Below are 21004 nucleotides of genomic sequence, written 5' to 3'. Positions count from 1 at the left end.
AAAGGCATGTACTGTTTTGTCGAGTCGGCCCACAACACGGGCAGGTTGATGTTGGCAGCCTCTGCCGACAGGCCTGCAGCCAGTCAAACGCAATTTCAACCTGCTGCACCAGCACGAGCAGCGATCGGGGAGCGGCCAGGGGCAATGGCTGAGTTTGCTCGAGAGAATGAGAAAACACACCAATCACAATTAATTTACCAGAGTTGTCTTGACATCTGCGATGTTTGTGCAGCCCCTTGCACAACCCGTGCCAGCGTCACGTTCGGAGTCCACCGCTGCCACGAAACACGACACAAGTATGCATCTGCTGCATATGTGCGCGTGTTTTATTGCACCCTACATTGCTGGACATCTTGTGACGTACAGTTGCAAAAATGTATCAAATTGAAGGGATTATGGCTTCGCTTACCCAATGCGCGCACCCGTCAGCGTTGCAGCTGTCACAGGCCCAGCGCTGGTCGCCATGGGCTGCCCTCTGAACGTCACCACGCGGTCGTTGTTCGTGTTGAAGCCAGGCTGCGCCGTCTCCCAGTGCTTCTTCTTTTGTAGCTGGTTGGGCTCTGCAGGGTTGGGCTGCTCCTGGCTGTTGCCAAACCACACGCGCTGCCCTGGAGTGGCATCCGCCGGCGGCGATAGCGGCTCCACCTGGTGCGACGATGATTGTAGACAGTGGTGTCAATAGTACCGATTGATGACAGTCAAAATTCTGCCCTGCAAGCAACCCTGCCAGCCCATGTTGTGTGTCCCCCATGCATCCCCGTTGTACCAAATGATACACAGGCGATGAGAGCTCCACTGCAGAGGCGCGCCACCACGGCGTCGCCCTTAACACCCGGCAAAGCAGCCTGCCCCCTGGCCGATCTCTTCATCCGTGCGCCTTTTCCAAAGCCTCCAGCGCCATGTACCCACCAGTGTGTGCTCCTCGTTGGAGGCCGCCAGCAGCATGCCGTGTGATTTGATACCGCGCATGTTGCGTGCCTTGAGGTTGGCCAGCACCACCACAAGCCGCCCCTGCATGTCTTCCAGCGGCACGTACTTGACCAGCCCAGACACGATGGTGCGCGGGCCATCAGGATCACCACACTCCACCTGCTCCACGTACAGACTATCAGCATCAGGGTGACGCTCACAGCTGAGAATGCGGCCCACGCGGATGTCGAGCGCACTCAGGGCAATCAGCTCCTCGGGGGACGCCGATGAAGATGCGGCTGCACCACCAGAGGCAGAGGCTGCAACAGCGCCGCCGTCCGCCTCGTCCACAGTGTTCTGGCCAGTGGCAATCTTTGGAACGCGGACGAAGGCGCCCTGCATCGCCGGCACCTGCGCCATAATGTCCGCCCTGAGCATGGGTGCGAGCGGGTGGCAGTCTCAACAAGACTGCGCCTTCACCGAACAGTACTACAACCAAAAACCGCAATGGTCATGGCATTGGCTGCAGCAGCATCTGAGGCGGCAGCGGCGACGGCGACGGCGGCAGCAACAGCAGCAGCAGCAGCAGCAGCAGCAGCAGCAGCAGCAGCGGCAGCAGCAGCAGCAGCAGCAGCAGCAGCAGCAGCAGCAGCAGCAGCAGCAACAGCAGCGGCAGCAGCGGCAACGGCAGCGGCAGCAGCAGCGGCAGCAGCACTTGAGACGGAGCAACATGATGTTCATGTCTCAATACCGCAAAAAGCTGCAGCAGCACACCTGTCCGGGTAGGTGGCGGGCTCGTCCGCCCGCAGTACGCTGCCATCCTCGCGGGCATGAACGGCGGGCTTGACCCCCTCAACATCTACTGCCTGCAGCTGACCGAACCTGGCATGCAATCCAACAATGCGCGGGATGTATGTGATTGGTGTTGCTGATGATACAAGTGCACTCCTATCGCATTCCCCATAAAGCTTTGCACAAGGCCAGCCACGCCTCTGCACTCTCACCAGTCGACGATGCTGTTGATCTTGGGCTCCCAGTCAGCCACCTGCATTTGCCATGCATCGCCTATGATGGTGCCGTTCATCAAACATGCTGCATCGCTGGCAGAAGCAGCGGCACCCACAGCAGAGGGTGGGTCGCTGCAGTGCGCACGGCGCGCATGGAACAGCGCGAAGCGCACCTCTGCGTCACTAACAGCAAGCTGAGCCATTTTGGCGAGCTCCTTGATGTTTGGGGGTGCCGGGCTGCCCCCGCTGCCTGCCGTTGTCGCCATCAAGCGTCGGCCACCAGCCCTGGCCCCCAGGCTGGGTGCGGCACGCAGCAGCCTCATCATTTTTACTGTATATTCTTCGACCGCAGACGTCAATGGGCGTATGCGCAGCTCGTCCAGATCGTTCTTTCTACTAAGCGTACTGCAAATGAATTGTGCTAAGCTGCAGAGATGTGCACTCATAAGCGGCACTGGGTGTATTGGCCACCGGGCTACACTTGCTGGCCCAGTCTGCCTGCATAGGTCTTCATACTTCCGCCGGGCAGGTCAACGCACCATGCCACTCGTGTTGTCCGCAATCGGCCGTGATTGCCTGCGCCCGCCGACAATTCAAATGTCATTGTGTGTGGCAATTATAATCATTCTGGTTGCATGTCTGGTCAGAAAAGTGTGTAGTGTGCTCTGAGCATGACCTGCCACAGGGCCCCTGTGCCTCCGGCATGGGGTGCTGGCATCGGGGCCATGTCAGTACAGTATCCTTGTCCCTGTCTTGAAGGCCGTACTTGTGCTGCCACTGACACAAGATGTAGGTCCTTGTCAATGCTCTCACCACATGCGCCCCTGCATGCGCCGGTGGTGTACCTGCAACACCACAGAGAAAGGCGGGCAACCGGGCATGCTGAGCTCAGCTCGATCTTGGCATTGCGTTGGGCACGCAGCTGCCACGGTAGCTGGCGGCTTTCCACGCAGGATTTGACGACGCACCGCAGGTACGCATAGCCACGAATCCTGACTCCATGAACCGTACAGGCCAGGATTGCCTGCGGCCCGGCCGCCTGCACCCCTGATAGCCCCCTCAGAAGTTGCCTGCTGCGCTGCCACACCACGCATGCCAGGCAGCTGAAACATGTCAGCACAAGGGGCAGCTGATGACATGGAGAAGGTAGGAGATCTTGCTGTTTTTTCGGATTTCAAGGGAGCAGACATTGTTGCCGCCATTGCTTTTGGGTGGATGAACATTCGTTCCCCTGCGTCTGGTCCAATTGGGAGCTGCGTCTTGTGCACTGCTTTCTTCTTTGAGCTGGCCCGACTCGGCAGACTGTGCAGCCTGCAGAGTCTGCCGAGTCTTAAAAGCATGCTGCTGATGCACTTCCCGGGGTGCCTCAGAGGCAACGGCTCTCGCTGAAACCGCTAAACGGGTTCAGTGCGACACCGGACCTTCAGGGCTATGAGCATGCACCTAAGAGAGTACTCAACCTTATTGCGCATGCAAACAAATTTGCGAGAGTAGCCAACAAGGGATGAACGAAAGCAATTCAATGTTGACGGGCGTTCTGTATGTGTGAGGCTGCCCAGTTTGCGGGGGCTGACTGATGGTTGGCCAGGGGCAGGCAGTGTTTTTTTTATACCAGTACACAATCTGCACACTCTTGTTCACCACGTATATTTGTCGCCCATGCTACTCTGCCTGTGCGCATGCACGCGGCCGCGCGGGAGACAGTGTGTGCTCAACGCGAACAGATACCTGGGCCATCGATAGCCTAAAGACCACCAGGTTGTTGTAAAAGCAAGGTCATGGATGGTGGTGTATGCGTAGATGGGGCACATGACTCGAAAAAAATGTATGGAAAGGGCGGGCCAGTTGCCGGCGGCCTAGATCATGCTGATGTCAGAATCGCCCCTGCCCTGCCGTGCGGGATTCCCCACACCTCTCCAACACCTCTGTATTTTCCTGGCAGCGCCTCATACATGTCTACAAGGCATGATCGGCTAGTGAGACTTCCCTTTCAGTTCAAGCATGCCTGCCTTGCGGCAAGCGGATTGGTGCAGCATCAAAAGTGTGATCGACAGCACAAGCACCGTGCTATACTGTAGCAAGGCGTGACGCCTTGCTACAGTATCTCATCATCCACGAAGCACAGCAGTCTAACAGGTGCCTCACCACTGGTGTCCCTGTTCTGATTGTACATCGATAGTGTTGAAAGTGCAGTGCCCATTCGTCTTCCGCATGCAAGCTCCCTGGGAAGAGTTCCGTTGGATCCTGTTACTGCTGGGCCCCAGTGCAGCGACTGGGTGACGTGGGGTGGAGTGCCGCCCTGGCGCAATTTACAGACCCTAGCGCCTGGCCCAGATTGTATGTAGAGAAATACATCGTAGCATGCATGCAATGACGATACGTGTATTACCGTGAGGCGCCTGGAGTGGTCACCATCGTAGGCCCCGCACATGGCAGATGAGCAGATGTGGCATAGGCAAGCAGCAGTACGCTCGAAGGGGTGGGGGTATTCCTGCCCGCACCCGTTCCACCGGAACAATTGTGATATTACATACCCTAAGTTTTTTTGGCCACTGCTTCCGCGCTTCACATGAAGAACCCGCGTTTCGCTGCTTCGTTGAGACTCTCGGCACTCACACCTGAACAACCCGTTGTGTGCCCGCTGGCTCGGTCGTCCTACAGTCTTGCACTCTGTCGCCACTCTGTTGAACGAAAGTCGACGGTGACTGACACGATTCTCGATGTTGCATGTAGTGATCTGACGGGGTGTTGTTTGGTTCGGTTGCCTGCACGAGGCACCCAAGTGCTGCGATAGCACACAGCTCATATTACGTGCTGTGGGGAGGCCCCTCCGGTGGGCCTGTCAGGATGGCAGCTCAGCGAAAGCTGCAGCAAGAGATCGACAGATGCCTGAAGCGGGTACAAGAGGGCATCGACGAGTTTGACGGGATCTGGGAAAAGGTAAGAGGCGTCCACGTGAGCGCGTTCAGACCCTGCTCGGGCGGTCTGATGAGGTCCCACTCGGACATGATGTGTTCACATCCCTGGCGTGCTTACTGTGCCCTGTTGACTGTGGTAGTATCCACGATGTACCGTTGGGTATTTCTCCCTTGCCGGATCGGCAGTGGGCTGTTGATGCATGCGTTCACCCGCCGCTGCTTGTGTGCGCTGCATGCACTCCACCCCATGCGTTGCTTACGTGCCTGTTAACAAAGGGCATTGCACGGATGTGATGGACTAGGCGGCTATGCGGGGTCTGCTCATGCTCCAGCAACTGGCACTCTCCTCTGCCTGCTGTGGCACCGTGCAACTGCCCATACCTGCAGGTCCACGACACCGACAACTCGAATCAGAAGGAGAAGTTTGAGGCCGATCTCAAGAAGGAGATCAAAAAGCTGCAGCGTCTCAGGGACCAGATTAAGACATGGTGAGCCGTTGGAGCGATTTTTTGTCCTTTTTACTACCGTGCGCTGGCGGCTTCAATGGGCCATTCCGCAGCAGCTTCTCTGACGGCAACACCGCCCCCCCCCTCCAACGTAACCTACGTTGAACTATCCAGGATCTCTAGCGCGGATGTGAAGGACAAGACGCAGCTTGTGGAGGCGCGCAAAGCAATTGAGCGCGAGATGGAGCGGTTCAAGCTGTGCGAAAAGGAGGCCAAGATGAAGGCCTTCAGCAAGGCAGCGCTGGGGCAGGCCGACAAGCTCGACCCTCGGGAGCAGGCCAAGATGGAGACGCGGGAGTGGATAAATTCAGCTGTGGATACGCTCAACGAGCAGGTGTGAGTGTGTGTTTGCGTGTGCTCTTGCGAGGGCATGCGTGTGCGCCCATGTTTGTATGTGTGTGTGCGCGCACGCGCCCCTTAGCGTGCGTGCGTGCGTGCGTGTGTGTGTGTGTGTGTGGGGGGGTGTGTGGGTGTGGGTGTGCTGTGGACATCGCGCGAGGCCAGCTTCTTTGTAGGGAGTGTGTCGATGCGGTGGCAAGCATCTAATTCTGGAGTGCGACGTGTCTTTGAGTCACGTCCACGTCTCACAAGGCAGAGGAGCAGCAGCAGGGAGCCGCGGCCTGCATGGTTCAAACCAAGTTGGCACCCAAAGCATCGCGACCAACGTGTCGTCACCCGTGGCTCTACAACGCTCTGTTGGGGCAACAACTGGACATTTGAAGCTCCGCCTGCAGTGTCCCACCCCACCTTGAGTGCTTCTTAGCGGTGAGACCCCAACGGCGCCCATGGCAACATGCCGCCACACGCCCCCCTCAGATTGAGAAGTACGAGTACGAGATTGAGGAGCTGGCGGCAACGGGCGGCAAGAAGAAATCAAAGCCGCCCCCCCGCATCGAGTTCCTCCAGTCTGTGATCGCTGTGCACAAGAAGCACATTATCAAGCTGGAGGCTGCTCTGCGGTGCCTGGACAACGATGCCCTGGAGGCGGAGGACCTGGACCCGATTCGTGACAGCCTGGAGTACTACCTGGTGCGGCGCCCTGGAGGGAGGACGGGGCGAGCATGGGTGGTAGCTGCCTTGGCGGTGCCACCAAGGCAAGGTAGTATCAACCACAAGGCAGCGTATCAGCGTTCTTGTGTAGCGCAGCAGCGAATGCCACGCACACGCCTCGTGCGGTCCCCCCAGCTGGCACCGGCTCTCCCGCCCCCCCCTCTTTGCCCGCCGCCCTCCCCAGAACGCGGAGGACTCTGACCACGCGGACACGGTGGACGACCTGTACGCCGACATAGCCGAGACCCTGGAGGCCGTCGAGACGGTGGCGGGCCCGGGGACCCTGGTCAGCCACGGCAGCAAGGGCGGCAGCATGGGCGGCGGCAAGGAGGGGCGTGAGGGCGTGCGCAGCGGCGGCGGCAAGGGCGGCGACGAAGAGTCCAAGGACCGGGACCGGGAGAGGGAGCGCGCGGCAGCTGTCAAGGCGCAGCTCATCGCGCAGGGCGCCATCAGGTGTGCTACAAGGGGTTTCATCTTGGGAGTTGTGTGTGGCAGGCAGCGCATCCCCCGCCGGCGCCATGCTGGCCGGGGACACCGGACAACCTTACCCCTGCCGCCAAACCTCCTTCCGCACCCGCCCCCATCCGCCCTGCGCTTCGCCAAAGCAGCAAGTCTATGGATGACGACGATTCGCGGGGGCGGGCCGGCGCGCGGCCACCCAGCGTGGCGCCCCCTACACCCACGGGCTCTGCACCCATACAGTCGCCTGGCATCACAGCCAGCCCTGGGGGCCGCGCGCCCACTGCGCTGCAGCTGCCTGCCGCAGCACGCTCCTTGTCAGACAGCGGCAGCCAGCTGGCGCTGGCACAGGCGCAGGCACAGCAGCAGCAGCAGCAGCAGCAGCAGCAGCAGCAGCAGCAGCAGCAGCAGCAGCAGCAGCAGCAGCAGCAGCAGGAGGGCGGCGCTGGCCTAGTGCCGCCGTCACCTCAGCAGCGGATGCAGCCGACACTAGCGGCACCGCCGATCACAGTGCTCTCGCCGTCGTCGACGCCAGGGCCCGGGCCGGGGCCAGAACAGCTGGGATCTGGGGCGGTGCTGTCGCCCCTTGCAGCAGCGGCAGCAGCGGCGGTCCTGCCTGGTGCGCTCAGGCCTGGTGGACCTCTGTCGCCATCTGCGGCAGCTGCGGCGGAGCTGGCGGCAGCGGCGGCATCCCAGAGCGGCGCGGGGCCGACGCCTGCCACGGCTCAGGGGGGCGCCCCACCTGGTGGGCGACTGGGTGCGTGGATGGCAGGCGCGCCACCATCAGCAGCAGAGGCGGCCAAGCCAGCGGCCTCTGCATCCACCAAAGCGCCGCCACCAGGCATGCCAGTTCCGGCGGCAGCGGGCGCAACCGGGGGGCTGGGGCCAAGCCCAGGTGGCGGTGCTGTCTCGCAGCTGAAGGGTGCTCAGCAGCTCGATGCGGGGACGCCGGGCCAGGCGCTGCCTGAGGGCAATGAAGAGGCCATCCCGGCAGGCGCGTCGCCGACGGGCGGCACAGCAGCAGCAGTGCCGGCGGCGGCGTCCCTGCCAGGCGCCTCCGTGCCTTCCCAGGCGAGCGGCGCGCCGGTTGAGGGTGGTGGCGAGGGGTCGTCAGGCGCGGCAGCCGCGACGGTTGCAGGGTTGGCGTCGGTCCCGGCTGCGGCAGCTGTGGTGGCTGCGGCGGACGCCTTGGCAGACAGCATGGCCGGGCTGAGCATGGACAGCAGCGCGTCGGGGGCGGCCGCGTTCGAGGTGCTGAGCCGGCTGGCGTCGCAGGACCTGGGCTTTGGGCAGCTGCCCGCTGTGCCCGTGGGCGTTAGCAGCAGCAGCCTGGGTGGCGGCGGCGGAGGGGGCCTGGGCGCGTCCCTGGGTGTGCTGGACTCGGCGTTCCGCGCGGCTCAACCTCAGCCCGTGGACAGCGACTGGGCGCGCAGCCGGCCGCGGCACCCCGTGGCAACGCCGCCCACGTTCCCGCGCGCGCCGCCCGACATCATGTCGGCCCCGGGCCTGTTCCGGCGCATGGACCCTGAGGCCCTGTTCTTCGCGTTCTACTACCAGCCGGACACCTACCAGCAGTACCTGGCGGCGCAGGAGCTCAAGCGCCAGAGCTGGCGCTACCACAAGCACCACAACGCCTGGTTCCAGCGCTACGCGGAGCCCAGCGTCACAAACGACGAGTACGAGCAGGTGAGGGGCGGGGATGCCGGAAGATGCGCGCAAGTGTATGCCTGCTTTGGTAGTGGAGGAGAGCAGAGGATTGGGGCCAGCGGGAGGGGAGTAGCCACTGGCTGCAGCTGGCGGCCAACAGCACTGATCGGAACAGGATGTTGAACCACTGCCAGGGCACGGGGCGGCATTCGTGTCGCCGTCTCATGCCGCCAGCAAGCTGCGTCAATTTTGGCTCCATCTAGGGTGCGGCGCTGCAACCTTTCTTTCCTTTCATAACTACCCTCCATTGCCTGCATTGTCCAAGTTTTGGCGTTCCAAGCAATTGACCTGCATGCCACGCTGACTGTGCGCAGGGCACCTACGTGTACTTTGATTTCAACATCATGCATGACGACCTGCAGGTGTGTCTAGGGGGGGGAGGGAACGGGCGTCTGGGCAGTGCAAAAGATGAGGGACGACTGCGCAGGATATTATGAACAGATAAGGCGGGGTTATAGGTCATGGCACAGCACCCTCGCTGCAGCGCTGGCCTGCGACGCAAGTCGCCGCTGCTTTCCCTGCCAATCCCCAACCTCGATCACCACCCATCTTCATTGCAGACGGGCTGGTGCTACAGAAGAAAGGAGAATTTCACCTTCAGGTATGCCGCCTTATGGCAAACTGTTAGGCTGGCGTATCTAGACGGGGCCAACCCTGCTGTGCAACCCGAACGGCCTGCAGCTGTAATGAAGGTACTCCGCCCATGTCATGCCGCCATCAACCACACTGCATCCACCGCACACCGCCACCCCAGGTATGACGCCCTGGAGGATGAGCTGGCGGTGGGCGCCGGCTGACCATGCTGCCCAGCTGATGCTGCCGTTTGGGCAATCACCGGATGATTGGCAGGTGGCACACAGTTGTAACAATTTCTCGTGCGTTGAGCACATCCGACACAGCTGCGGCCGAACGTTCACACGGGTAGAGATTTTGTTACGGTCGCGTTGGGCAGGCTAGCTGCGCCTGAGAGGCACTTGCAATGCAGGACACATGGCAGACATGCAGTGAGCATGATGCTGAGAGATTCAGGTAGTTGTCAGTTGAAGCGCATCACGGGCGGGGGCCAGCAGGCACGGTCAGGGTGCGGCAGCGCCGGCAGTACTGCCACGTATGGCGGTGCTGCTACCAGCACGGACGTGGCCGGAGAACACAGCGCAATCGGTCACGGGAACGCTGTTTTTCTCGTACTTTCAGCCGCGACCACCGGGCGTTTGCGCCAAGCAGCACTGCACTGCGCGGGCACATGCCCTGCGGGGCGCCTGGCGCGGAAGGCGGCAAATGCCCAGGGTTCAGCAGCAGTGCATAAGTCCAAGCAGCCCACAAACAATGGAGGCTGAGCCGCCCAACAGTCTGCAGGAGCAAACAATCGGCCGTCAGCACACGTACAGAAGTGGGCGCTACAAACTAGCAATGTAGTGGAGCTGGCAATGGTAAAATCAGACTTGACCATGCAGCACGTGCCTCGTGGCAGCACTACTTGTACTGCGGCGTAATCGTCCAGCCACGGCGGGCGGGGGTGGTGTTGGCAGCCGCAAGGCGTCGCCGCCGTACTTCCTTGGTTCCTGAGGCCGGGTAGAGGAAAGGTGGACCGCACATTCACTCTTGCTATGCCGTCACCAAAATCACCATTGTTGCCTTTCAGACGGCTTTGTGTGTTCTACAGGACGAAAGCGTTGATCAGCGCGCGCGCGATCTGAGGCTGGTCTCCAGGCAAACATGGCAAAGAAAGGGGTAAGTGTATTGTAGCACGACCAATAACTGTGTCCCGACCCTGTTGCCCAGCTCGTTCTCCGTCGGTCGCGATCGCCGCTGCAACGACGCTGTCGCTGTGTCGACTCCGCTGCACCATTCGCGCCCTTGTCAACGCAGAGCACAGAGCAGGTGCAGGTCACATGGGAGGATCAGCAGAATATCAACACGTTCAGCAAACTGAACATTCGGCGGCACGAGTTGGAAGCGCAGATACACGGCACCAAGGTGCTCACTTGTTTGCGTTGCAGCGAGGTTGGATGGTGCCTGGGTGGGTGCTGAATTGTTTCCAGGAACACTGAAGTTGAAGCTGCAGGTAGCATTCGTCAACAGGCAATCAGCTGGATACAAGCATGTCAGCAAGCACATTCGGCCACTGCCAAGTGCAGCTGTCCACGCTGCGCGTTGCTCTGCGGCTGCACCCCCTCACCACTACAGAAGCAGCTGGAGGATCTGGAGGACGCGTCCGCTGAGCTGATGCTGGCTGATGACGATGACGGCGAGGACGGCGGGGTGCGGATGTTGGTGGGCGCAGCATTTTTGCACACGCCCAAGGACGATGCAGAGTCCAAGGTGGAGGCTCTGACGGGGGAGGCGCAGACCCTGCTGGCGGCGCTGCACGAGGAGCTGGGCGGCGTCACCTCGCGGCTGGCTGACCTCAAGGTGGCGCTCTACGCACGGCTGGGGAGCGGCAATATCAACCTGGAGGAGTGACGGCTGCGGAAACCTGGAGAAGTGGCAGCGGCGTTGCCAACGCACCCTTTTCAGTGGTGGTCGCTTTGCGCAGACGCGACCAGCTATGTTGTAAGATGCTGTGTCCTGCCTGTCGTCCCTGTCTGTGCTTGGTACACTTCTCTGTATGCTGGGTGGGTGCCAAAAATCAGCCAGCATTAGCACACCGCAGCAGACCGACTGCAAGGCAGCGCCGATGTACCTCCTCACGCAGTACGCCTCAAAAAAAACGTTGAGTTACATCAAAAGAACACACTTGCAACAGACTTGCACAACGGGCCCCTGCACCATCCTATTGGCCGGCTGCATCATCCGACTTGTCTAAGCCCCAAACAATAGGAGCGCGCCTGCGTCTGCCGCCTGCCGCTGTGCCGGCTTCCGTGTCGCCTTGCGTTGCGCCCGGGTCTGGGGTCGCCTGCCTCTGCTGCGCGGGGTTCTGCGTGGGGCGCTGAGCCTCGCCAGCCAGCTGCCCGGGCTCAGCCGCTGGCGGTGGCTGCTCCAGCACCTGCTGCTGAGTTGCTTGCTGCTCCTGCTCCTGCTGCTGCTGCTGCTGCTGCTGCTTTTGCTGCTGCTCGTGTATCGGCGGCCGTGAGTATGTGGGCACCGTGTCGCCGTCATCATCACCTGAGGAAGATGGAAGGGGAATTGTAATTGAGGCGGAATGTGCGGTTGGAGCACAATGTGTTGGGAATGAGCCATGTGCCATTCTGATATGCCAAAAACTGCACAAAAGGATCTGTGCCGTTGGGACTCTGATGCACAACCACAGCACTCACGAGCCCGCCTGGTTTGACCTGGGTGCCCACCTTGCCCGCCCTCGCCAGGCTCCTCCAGCTCCTCTGTCGCAGCCGGCTGCTCAATGCGACCGTCGCTGCCACCAACTGCTCCCTCGGCTGCCGCCAGATCTTCTGCTGCCTCCTGTGCCGCACCGCCCGCGTGTGGCGCACCCTCCAGGCCCTCGCGCAGCTCGTCCTCCAGGTCAGGCAGGCCGACAGCGCCCAGCCCGCCATCACCGCCATCCTGCCAGAAGCCCCCTTCCACTGCGCCAGCGTCCCCTGCGAGAGCTGCCAGGTCAAACTCCTCCGCCACGTCATCGCCTTGCTGCCGGCCCTCCTCCTCATCACCACCACCATCTTCACCCCCCGGCTCGCCTTGCTCCAGCATCTCCTCGTCCTCCAGCGCCACGGCCTCACCCTCCTCGGCCACAAGTTCATCCACTCCTGCCGCACCATCCTCCTGTTTGTGCTCCAGAGCCTGCTCCTCCTGCTGCTGGCCAAACGCCGTCTCGTCCACGTCGATTGGGTCATCCCTCTGTCCCTGCACCTCTTCATCCGGGCCAGCTCCGCCATGCCAGTGGGCTGCATTTTGCTCGCCCACGCCCACCGCGGGCACCTCCGGCATCTGGCGCTCTGCAGCCTGCTCACCCTTGTGCGCGCCGGATGCCTGACGCTCTGCCACTGGCACCTGATCAGTGGCCGCAGCCTGTTCCGTGGCTCCCTGCTCCGACCCCTGCTGCTCCGGCCCCTGCTGCTCCAGCCCCTCCTGGTCCACCCCCTGATCAGCCTCCATAGCCTCCGCCCCGTCCAACCCCTCCTTGCCGCCGCCCTCGCTGTGGGGCTCCTCGCTGAGCAGCTGGCGTTGAGCTTCCTGCTCCTCCTCTGCCTGCTCCTCCTGCTGTCGCGCCTCCTGTTGCTGTCGCCCTGCCCCTTCATGTGCCTGCTCTTCAACATGGTGCTCCTGTGCCTGCTCGTGCCACTCAACAGGCTGCACCGGCTCCTGCTGCTGCTGCTGCTGCTGCTGCTGCTGCTGCTCCTGCTGCTGCTTCTGCGCATCTTCCTGGTGCCGCTGCGGCGACAGCTCATCGTGCTGCATGGGCGCCAGCTGCTGCTCGCCATGCTGCCCTGGCGCATCAAGAATAGGCTGACTCTCCTCCAGCTGCTGGCCGGACGGCAGCTGTTCCTGTTGCTGCTGTTCACTGCTGGCAGTTGCAGCGCCTGAAGATGGCGCCATAGCGGGGCCCCCGATGGCAATGCGAGGGCGCTTGCTGGGGGGTGACTGTGGCTCTGCGGGTGTGTGCACAGATGCTGGTGCTGCTGCGCCCGACGGCTGAGGCCTTCCGCCTGCCTCTGCACCCTCACTACTAGCAGCACGAGCGGCCGCCGCAGCGGCAGCTGCTGCTGCAGGGGGAGCCTGCGCGGCCTGCTCGCCTGCGGCTGCAGAGGCCGCGATTGCCGGTGCAGCGCCGCGCTTGAATCGCTTCTTGGCCTGCAGCTTCAGCTTCAGCAGCTCCTCCTCGGTGGCTGCAGGCTTCCCACTAGGCGGGGGCGGTTGGGCCATAGGCTGTTGCTCCCGCTGCTGCTGCCGCTGCTGATCTGCTTGTTGCTCTTGCGACGGAAGCTGCGCTTGTGGCGGCGGCAGCTGCGACAGCGCAGAGGGCTGCTGGTGCTGAGCCTTGCGTGCCTGCTCCTCCCCCTGGCTGCCACCATGGCTGCCAGCGCCTGGCGCTGCTGCTCCTGCCGCTGCTCCTGCCGTTGCACCCTTTAAAGCCAGAGAGGCGGGCGGCGTGGGCTTGAATCCAGGGGCAGTGGGGTCAAGTGGGCGAGCGGCCGTGCCGCGCCCACTGCCACGCCCTGTCTCAGCACCTCGTCCCCCTCCTCTGGAGTGACCGCCTACGGCTGTGCCCCTTCCGGCAGAGCCACTGGTTGCTGGGATGCTGGGCCGGGCGGAAGCCTTGCGCTCCACTGTAGCCGGTGGTGATTGCTGCTGCTGCTGCTGCTGCTGCTGCTGCTGCTGCTGCTGCTGCTGCTGCTGCAATGATGGCAGCAGCGAGCCCGGTTGCTGCTGCGCCGCCGCCGCCTCAGGCTGTTCTCGAGCCTGTTGCTTGGCCACGAACTCCGGCACAGGCACAGGCTCCGGCACCTGCCGTCGCCGACCAGCGGCCTGTGCTTGCTCCTGCAACATGGGCGGAAGTTGATGTACACATGGTTTAGCTACTTCGCTTTTGCACTATTCCTGAGAAGTACAGGGGCTTGGCGATCCAGGGCTGCGGCATGCACGGTTGTAGCTCCCCACCCTCGACCCCGCGGGCAATTCTCGCCCCAGCCAAGTGGCGCGCACCTTTGCATCAAGCTTGTTGCGCAGCTCCAGCAGCTCCTTTTGCAGCTGGTCGTTACGCCCCCGCACTGCCTGCGCCTCCGCCGCCTGCAGCTGCTGCGTCATGTTCTCCACCTGCTGCCGCAGACCCTCAACCTGCTGCTTCAAACCATCCACCTGCTGCGTCAGCTGTGTCTCCTTGACTGCAAGATCATCGGCCCGCTTGCGCTGCGCCGCAGCGTCGGCCTTGAACTTGTCCAGGTTTTCCTGGAGGGGTTAAGTGCAACAGGGCAGCATCCCCATGCCGCGCGCTCGACCATAGAGCAAACAGCAAGTAGTGCTGGAAGCGTCAGCATTGCCATTGGCACCAAAGAAACCATTGCAGCATCCACGGCTTGCACCCACTGATCGCGACTGGACAACCTGATGCGCGCACCTGCATCTTTTTTATGATGTTGTTGGACCTGCTGATTAGATCCGCCCTGGCGGCCTCCACCTTGGCCCGCGCCTCTTCCGCACCTGCCAGCGCAGAGCGCGCCTGCTGTGCGTCATTCTCTGCATTTTTTGCTTGCTTTGCCAGCAACTGAGCCTTGGTGGTGGCCACAGCCGCTGCCTCAGCATGCCGCTGAGCGTCTGCCTGGGCGGAGTGAAGTGCCTCAGTGGCGGCGCCGTGGGCCTTGTTGGCAGCAACCAGATCCTCCTGAACCAGGGCAGGGCATGCAGTGTGTGTGTGTGTGTGTGTGTGTGTGTGTGCACGCACGGATTCAGATGAATGCGTCTGCATGAAGCCAAAATGAAGGCCTAAGGATTATTTGAGTTGAAAATCATCCAGAACAACACGGCTGTCCCCACTGCAGTCAAAAACGAGTTCCTTTGTAGACTTGGAGCAAGCCATGCATCAACCAGTTGATGATTACTCAGCCTGCCTGCTGATGCCCATGTGCCTTGCGGCCAAGCCTAGCACAGAAGCTCCAGCCCTCTGCCGCAACCCCTACTGACCTTGGCCTGCCGGCTCTCCTCCTTGACCCTGTTGTATTCCTCCATGTCGACAGAGCCATAGCGCTGGACCATGCGCTGAAGGCTCGCCTCAGCTCGCTGCGCGGTGTCATTGGCGCTCTGCACAGCCTCCTTCTCAACCTGTAGGGACACCTCCAGCGACCTGTGACGGGGAGGAGCAGGCAAAGGGGTTTCAAAGCTGTAGTGTTCAGCAACTGCCCAGCATGCACGCTCACAGGTTGCAGAAACAATTGCAGGGCGCCCCATCTCTGGAAGTGACACCTCTTCTTGCAAGCCGCGTCGTCGGGTTTCAATCACAAATCTCTGGGCAGCTTCCACTCCTTCCCTGGCTGCGTGCGTACAACCTCCACGCCATGCAAGCCTCAGACCCGCTCACGTGATGCGGTCCTGAAGGGGCTGCAGCTGCTGGCGCGCCGCAGCCGCCTCCTGCCGCGCTTGCTGCGCTTCGGCGAGCAGCTCCTTGTTGTGAGCGCGCAGGTGAGCGTTTGACTCGCGCAGGGTGGTGAGGTCTTCCTGGGCCCCCGCTGCCTCCTGCATCTGAGCTGAGGTCATGAGGCCGGAAGAAACCTCCTGGCGCAGCTGCTGCACCTAAGGATGCGAGCGTGCGCACGCGTCAATGTGTATGTGTGTGTGCGCGCACGCGCGCGCGCGCGTGTGTGTGTGTGTGTGTGTGTGTGTGTGTGTGTGTGTGTGTGTGTGTGAGGTTGTGCGCACAAGCAGGCAAGTATCATGCGTGCAAACACTTGTCAGCCCGGGCGTGCATGTACGTGCATGCAGCAATGCTTGTGCTTGCCAGCACTAGGCGCCCCGCCATGTGCTCTGCCAGCCGGGCCCCTGCCCCATTGTCACACCTCCAGCTGTAGGGCCTTGACCTCCTGCCTGGCCAGGTCCCTGTCGCGCAGGCTGCGCTTTGCGTCCAGGCTGAGCATGGCCACGCGGCCCTCCAGGTACTCGCGCTCCTGGCGCGCGGCAGCCAGCGCTTCCAGCAGGCCCTCACCTGGTGCAAGTGTAACGCGGTAGGGGTGGGGGCTATGGGGCTGAGGGGCGGCCGCAAGACATGACGCAATGAGTCAGATATCCTGGGTGAGGCCAAGGATCACTTGGTGGGGAACCAAATGCTGCTCAACGGGAATGTAAGGCTGCACAGCAAGCGCCTCCAGGTAGTAGCGCCTTGCACTCCCCACTCCTCACCCGTTGGCGCCAGGGGCAGCTGTGCCGTCCCCTCACTGCCGCTGCCGGCCAGCAGCGCATCCAGTTGCCGCTGCAGTGCGTCGTTGGCGTGGTGTGCCTCTGCTAGCCGCCGCTCTGCCTCGCCGCGCGCCTCCTCGCTGACCCGCACCTGCTCAGCTGCCGCAGCTGTTTGCTTTCCAGCCTCTTCCTGCGCAACTCTCGTTGCTTGATGCGCCTGCTCAAGCTTGGCGCGTGCGTCAAGCGCCTGCTTCTCCCAAGCCTCTGCGCGCCTGTACGCTGCCGCCAGATCGTATGTTTGAGCCTGAAGGCGTGATGCGGGTGGCGGCGTGGAGGGTCTGCGATGGTGCAGGAGCTCAATATGCAGACACCAGCGGCTGGCAGCCGTGTCCGCCATCACAAACAGAGTGCGCAGCTGATGTGAGATGAATTCCTAAACAGCCCCACCTTTGACACCGACTCAGCGCGCTCCAGGCTGCTGTGTGCAGCCGCCAGCTGCTCCTCCAGGCGCTGCAGCTCTTGGCGGTGCTGCTCCTCCAGGCGCTGCACCTGGCCTGTAGAGTTGGCGGCCCGGGAGCGCTCTGCGTGAAGCGTTGCCTGGATGGTAGCCAGCTCCTGCAACAACGCGGTAACATGGGGAGGCAAGGTGCGTGAATGCAGGTTGGTGTCGACACAAACATGTTTGCAAGGACGGTGGGGGGCAGGGGGCGCAAGCTGCAGGCTTTGCCTTCACCGTTAACACCAGCCCGCTCAACACAACCCTTGATGCAGTCCGCAAGCGGCTTAAGCAAGTGGCTCATCAGCATGTGCTGTATGCACAACATTCCTAAAATGCCAAACCACTGACCCGCATGCATTCCCGGACGAATGCCCTATCCAGGTGTGCCACCACTCCCACACCTCACCTGCTGAACTGTGTCCCGGGCCGTGACAAGCTCCTGCCTCTCCTCCTCAAGCCGCTGCACGCGAGCGACTGCCTCTGCCGCTGCATTGCGGTCGGCTGCCACTGCCGCGTCCCTCTCCGTGCGCAGCGACTCATTGGCTGCCGCCAGGTCCCTCTGCGCCGCCTGTGCCGCCGCCAGCAATGTGGCCACGTCCTCATTGCGCTTCCTGGTGGCCTCAAGCTCCCCCGTCACAGAGGCCACCTGGGACTCTGCCTCCTTCAAGCGGCGCTCCAGCTCCAGCACCCTGCGCTCAGGGCCGTCCTCGGCGCCGCCGGCTGCAGCGCTGGCAGCCTGAGGTTGCAGATGAAGCGCAAGCAGGGGTAAGGCAATGCAGAGCACAAGGGGGAGCAGAGGCAAGTTTCTAATCAGAGTGCGTCGCAGCCTTCCGCACAAGGGGTTGGCGGAACACAATTGCTTGAAAGGCTTGCCGTCAGGAGACAACCCAACTGCACAGCACCAGCCACCTGAGCTTCGCGCTGCTCAGCCTGCTGCTCCAGCACGCGCAGCCGTGCCGCTGCAGCTGCCAGCTGCTGGCCCAGCGCCTCAGCCTTGCCCGCTGACGCGGCGCCAGTGCTGCGAGCCTCCTGCAACTGGCCTCGCAGCACGTCTGCATCAGCGCGAGCGGCCCTGCCCTCCCTAAGAGCCTCCTCCAGCTTGTCGGTGCGCTGCTCTTTCTCACGTGCCACCTCCTCCTGCGCCCGCGAAACTTCTGCCTGCAGGGCACTGATGCGCGCCTGTAGCGCAAGCCAGTGCACAGGGTGTGCAAACCAAGGTGCGGGCGCCGAGTCGTGACATGTGCGAACGAGCGGCTGACTAAAACAGATGCAACAGATGCAATCAAGGCGGAAGCAGGCTCCAGGCAGGTCAGCACCCGTCAGACCTGCTGCTCCTCAACGGCCCATCTTCGCTTTGCTTAGTTCCACCGCTGGCTCGCCACCTGCAGCCCCGACCCCAGCCCCCACTCCCCAGCCCAGCGAGCGAACCTGCATGTCCGCCACCTCGCGTGCGTGGGCCTCCTGGCGCATCGCCTCAACACTCTTTGCAGCCAGGAGCTCAGCGTGCATACGCTCGCGCTCTGCGACAGCGGCTCGCTCCGCCTCGGCAGCGCGCGCCTCCTGCGCCTGCAGGTGCCCCAGCTGCACCTCCATCTGGGCAGCGCGGCGGGCCATCTGGCGCGCTTCCTCGCCTGACCCGTCCGCTGTTGCACGCGCCTGAAGGGTGCAGGGGGTCAGAGAAAAGGGTGCAGGGGATGACCCAATGCTTTGGGATCAACAAAGCACGCACAGGTCTGTTTGGCAGACAAGCGGCAGTCTGCTCTCGTCCGCCCCTCACTACTCTCGCTGCCACGAGTCTCAGCCACCCCTCAACCACCCACCTGCTCAAGCTGCACCTCCAGCCTTTCCACCAGGTCGCGGTGAGAGCTCAACTGGCCCGTGAGACGCTCAACACGTGCGTTGGCATCAGCCACTTGCTGCTGCAGCGCCGCCGCCGCATTAGACAACACCTGCTGCTGCGCGCGTGCCGTTGCGGCGTCGCTGCGCGAGGCGCCCTCGGCGGAGCGCGCCGCATCCAGCTGCTGCTGCATGAATGCAGCGCTTTCCGCCGCATCCGTCCGCAGCTGGCTCAGTGCCGCCTCCAGCTCCTTCACCCTGGCGCATGCCGCCTCCAGCTCCGCAGCAGCCGCCGCCTGCGTGCCTTCTGCCCTGCCGCCGCCGCCGCCGCCGCAGCCGGCCTGGTCGCGCACCTGCCTGTCGCGCAGGGCCTCATCAGCAGCGCGCTTGCAGGCCTGGGCCTCCGTTGCCAGGGCGTTGCACATCTCCGTGAGCTCCGCAATACGTTGCTCTACGTCGGCCGACTCTGCCGCGCGCGCCGCTGCGTACTTGGCCTCCAGCCCCTGCCTGCTGGCGTCGAGGTCCTCGGCCAGGCTGCGCGCCACCGCCAGCAGCTGGCTGTTGCGCTCCACCAGCTCGGCCAGTGAGCGGAATGTCACCAGGCGCAGGTTGATCACGCCGGCTGCATCCAGAGCCCCGCTCCCCAGGAGAGCGGTGTTGCCGTCGCCGTCGCCGCCCGGTGGCACGGGCCTGCCCTGCAGGCGTTCCACCTCGGCCGTGAGCACCGCTACCTGGCGCTCCTTGTCGGCCAGGCTGAGTTTGTGGGGGTACGGGCAAGGGAAGCAGCAGGTGAGTTCAAGGCAATACCAGGCTGGTTTAAAGGGCATGCGAAACGGTCTTTGGGTGTGGGGATGATTATTTGCTGACCCAGATCTGACTCGCCAGCTGCGTTTGTCCCTACCAATCATTGTGTTCTTGCACACGACACTGTGAATATTGAAGTCCCCAACCACCCATGCACCTACCCCTGACGTATGCCAGCCTCCAGGTGCCGCTCGGCAGCCAGCTCACGCTCCAGCTCCGCAGCACGCGCGGACAACTGCCCCGCACGTGCCACCGCCTCGGCATGAACCGACTGCAGCGCTGCGAGGGCGGCGCGCACGCCCTCATATTCGCGGCGCTGACGGTCGCTGTCTGCAGCCTTGCGATTGGCCGCGGTGCAGAGGCGGTCCAGGCTGGCCTCCAGCTCCTGAGCCCTCAGGCGTTCCATGCGGAACGCGTGCGTCTGGGAGACGCCGTTTGCATATTTGTGGGACATGAGGACGCATAAGCTGGGAACAGGCGCGGAACAGTCAATGCGACCACGACTCCAGGGGCAGCAAAAAAGCTTGAACCTTGCCAACCCCCGATAGAGTGGCCTTTGCTGCAGCAGCTTCCAAGCGGCAACCCCCCACTCTGCTGACCACGCCTCCCACCATGTCGATGTAGTCAGCCACCAGGTCAGAGTAGCTCTTGCCCTGCTGCTGGAGTCCAACCGCCACGCGCCCGGGATCCTGGCCAAGCAGCTCTGCTGCGGACGCAGCCTGGTAGGGGTCGGCGACATCCCCCGCCCCGGCCATCTGAGCAGGCCGTGCCGCCGGCAGCGTGCTTGGCGCGCCTTGCGTGCCGCCGCTCTGGGATGCCTGCAGCTGCGCCTTGACGTCAGCCACCTGCTGCTCGTACAGCGCCGCCAGCTGGCGCGCGTCCGCAGCCTGCGCCTCAGCGGCTTCAAGCGCCTCTGCATGGGCGCGGGCAGCCGCTGCTGCCTGCTCCTTCATCTCAGCCATGACGCGCACGGCCTGGTGAGGAGGTGACCAAGCAGTGTGGGGAACCAGCAGATTTAAGGCCAGACGTATATAATTTGCCACAGCCCAACATTGAGGCACAAGTCGTCACTTGGAAGAAAAAAACGTGTTGCTCGAAGCCCCTGCTCTGCACCCAAACAGAGCATTGCCACCTGGCTGCACGACGCACCTCTTCGCGCTTGCGCTGCTCGTTGGTGGCCACCTCCTGGTAGCGGTCCGCGCGCACCAAAGCAGCGCGTAGCTGGTCCCCCAGGCTGCGCTCCGTCTCTGAGGCATTGGCCTCCACCTCGGCCTGCCGCGCCACCAGTGCGTCCCGCCGCTCCTCGGCCGCCGTACAGCGCCGCTTGGCCGCCTGCTCCCCCGCCTTTGCGTCCTGCAGGGCGGCCTGCAGCTCTGCCACCTCGCGCTGCAGACTCAGTGTGGCATTGGCGCTGGTGCGCCGCAGTGCCAGCAGGTCGTCACCCTTGACGTCCAGAGTGTCGTTGGCTGCGGCCAGCTGGTCGCTGAGCGACTTGGCGCTCTGGAGGGGCGGGGGGGAGGGGTATGGGGG

General features: G+C 62.8%; 5 protein-coding genes across 5 annotated transcripts; 3 read left to right on the top strand and 2 right to left on the bottom strand.

Moving 5' to 3' along the window:
• Positions 1-405: 405 nt before the first annotated feature.
• MNEG_3005 (hypothetical protein) lies at positions 406-1311 on the bottom strand (the record flags this gene model as incomplete). Its single annotated transcript, XM_014048521.1, has 2 exons — positions 406-645; positions 910-1311. The coding sequence occupies 2 exons, from the start codon at positions 1309-1311 to the stop codon at positions 406-408; spliced, it is 642 nt and encodes a 213-aa protein (XP_013903975.1).
• Positions 1312-1345: 34 nt separating this feature from the next.
• On the top strand, positions 1346-2114 carry MNEG_3004 (hypothetical protein; the record flags this gene model as incomplete). The annotated part of the gene is made up of 2 exons (XM_014048520.1): positions 1346-1691; positions 2017-2114. The coding sequence occupies 2 exons, from the start codon at positions 1346-1348 to the stop codon at positions 2112-2114; spliced, it is 444 nt and encodes a 147-aa protein (XP_013903974.1).
• Positions 2115-4763: 2649 nt separating this feature from the next.
• On the top strand, positions 4764-9353 carry MNEG_3003 (CCR4-NOT transcription complex subunit 3; the record flags this gene model as incomplete). Its single annotated transcript, XM_014048519.1, has 9 exons — positions 4764-4856; positions 5222-5322; positions 5455-5674; positions 6157-6369; positions 6575-6843; positions 6999-8535; positions 8871-8918; positions 9117-9157; positions 9311-9353. The coding sequence occupies 9 exons, from the start codon at positions 4764-4766 to the stop codon at positions 9351-9353; spliced, it is 2565 nt and encodes an 854-aa protein (XP_013903973.1).
• Positions 9354-10272: 919 nt separating this feature from the next.
• Positions 10273-11019, top strand: MNEG_3002 (putative prefoldin subunit 4; the record flags this gene model as incomplete). The annotated part of the gene is made up of 3 exons (XM_014048518.1): positions 10273-10287; positions 10426-10533; positions 10744-11019. 3 exons carry the CDS (start codon positions 10273-10275, stop codon positions 11017-11019), a joined length of 399 nt encoding a protein of 132 aa, XP_013903972.1.
• A 310-nt stretch (positions 11020-11329) lies between these two features.
• MNEG_3001 (hypothetical protein) lies at positions 11330-20436 on the bottom strand (the record flags this gene model as incomplete). Its single annotated transcript, XM_014048517.1, has 16 exons — positions 11330-11661; positions 11844-13031; positions 13737-13989; positions 14155-14397; positions 14567-14830; positions 15130-15289; positions 15524-15735; positions 15999-16144; positions 16339-16639; positions 16783-16950; positions 17241-17570; positions 17744-18013; positions 18263-18490; positions 18655-19423; positions 19636-19895; positions 20086-20436. 16 exons carry the CDS (start codon positions 20434-20436, stop codon positions 11330-11332), a joined length of 5475 nt encoding a protein of 1824 aa, XP_013903971.1.
• Between the last annotated feature and the right edge of the window lie 568 nt (positions 20437-21004).

Source organism: Monoraphidium neglectum, assembly GCF_000611645.1.
Source record: "Monoraphidium neglectum strain SAG 48.87 unplaced genomic scaffold scaffold00362, whole genome shotgun sequence".
NCBI classification, from domain to species: Eukaryota; Viridiplantae; Chlorophyta; class Chlorophyceae; order Sphaeropleales; family Selenastraceae; genus Monoraphidium; species Monoraphidium neglectum.
Note: the sequence above shows the minus strand (reverse complement) of the source record. Positions and strands in the feature narration are given on the sequence as shown.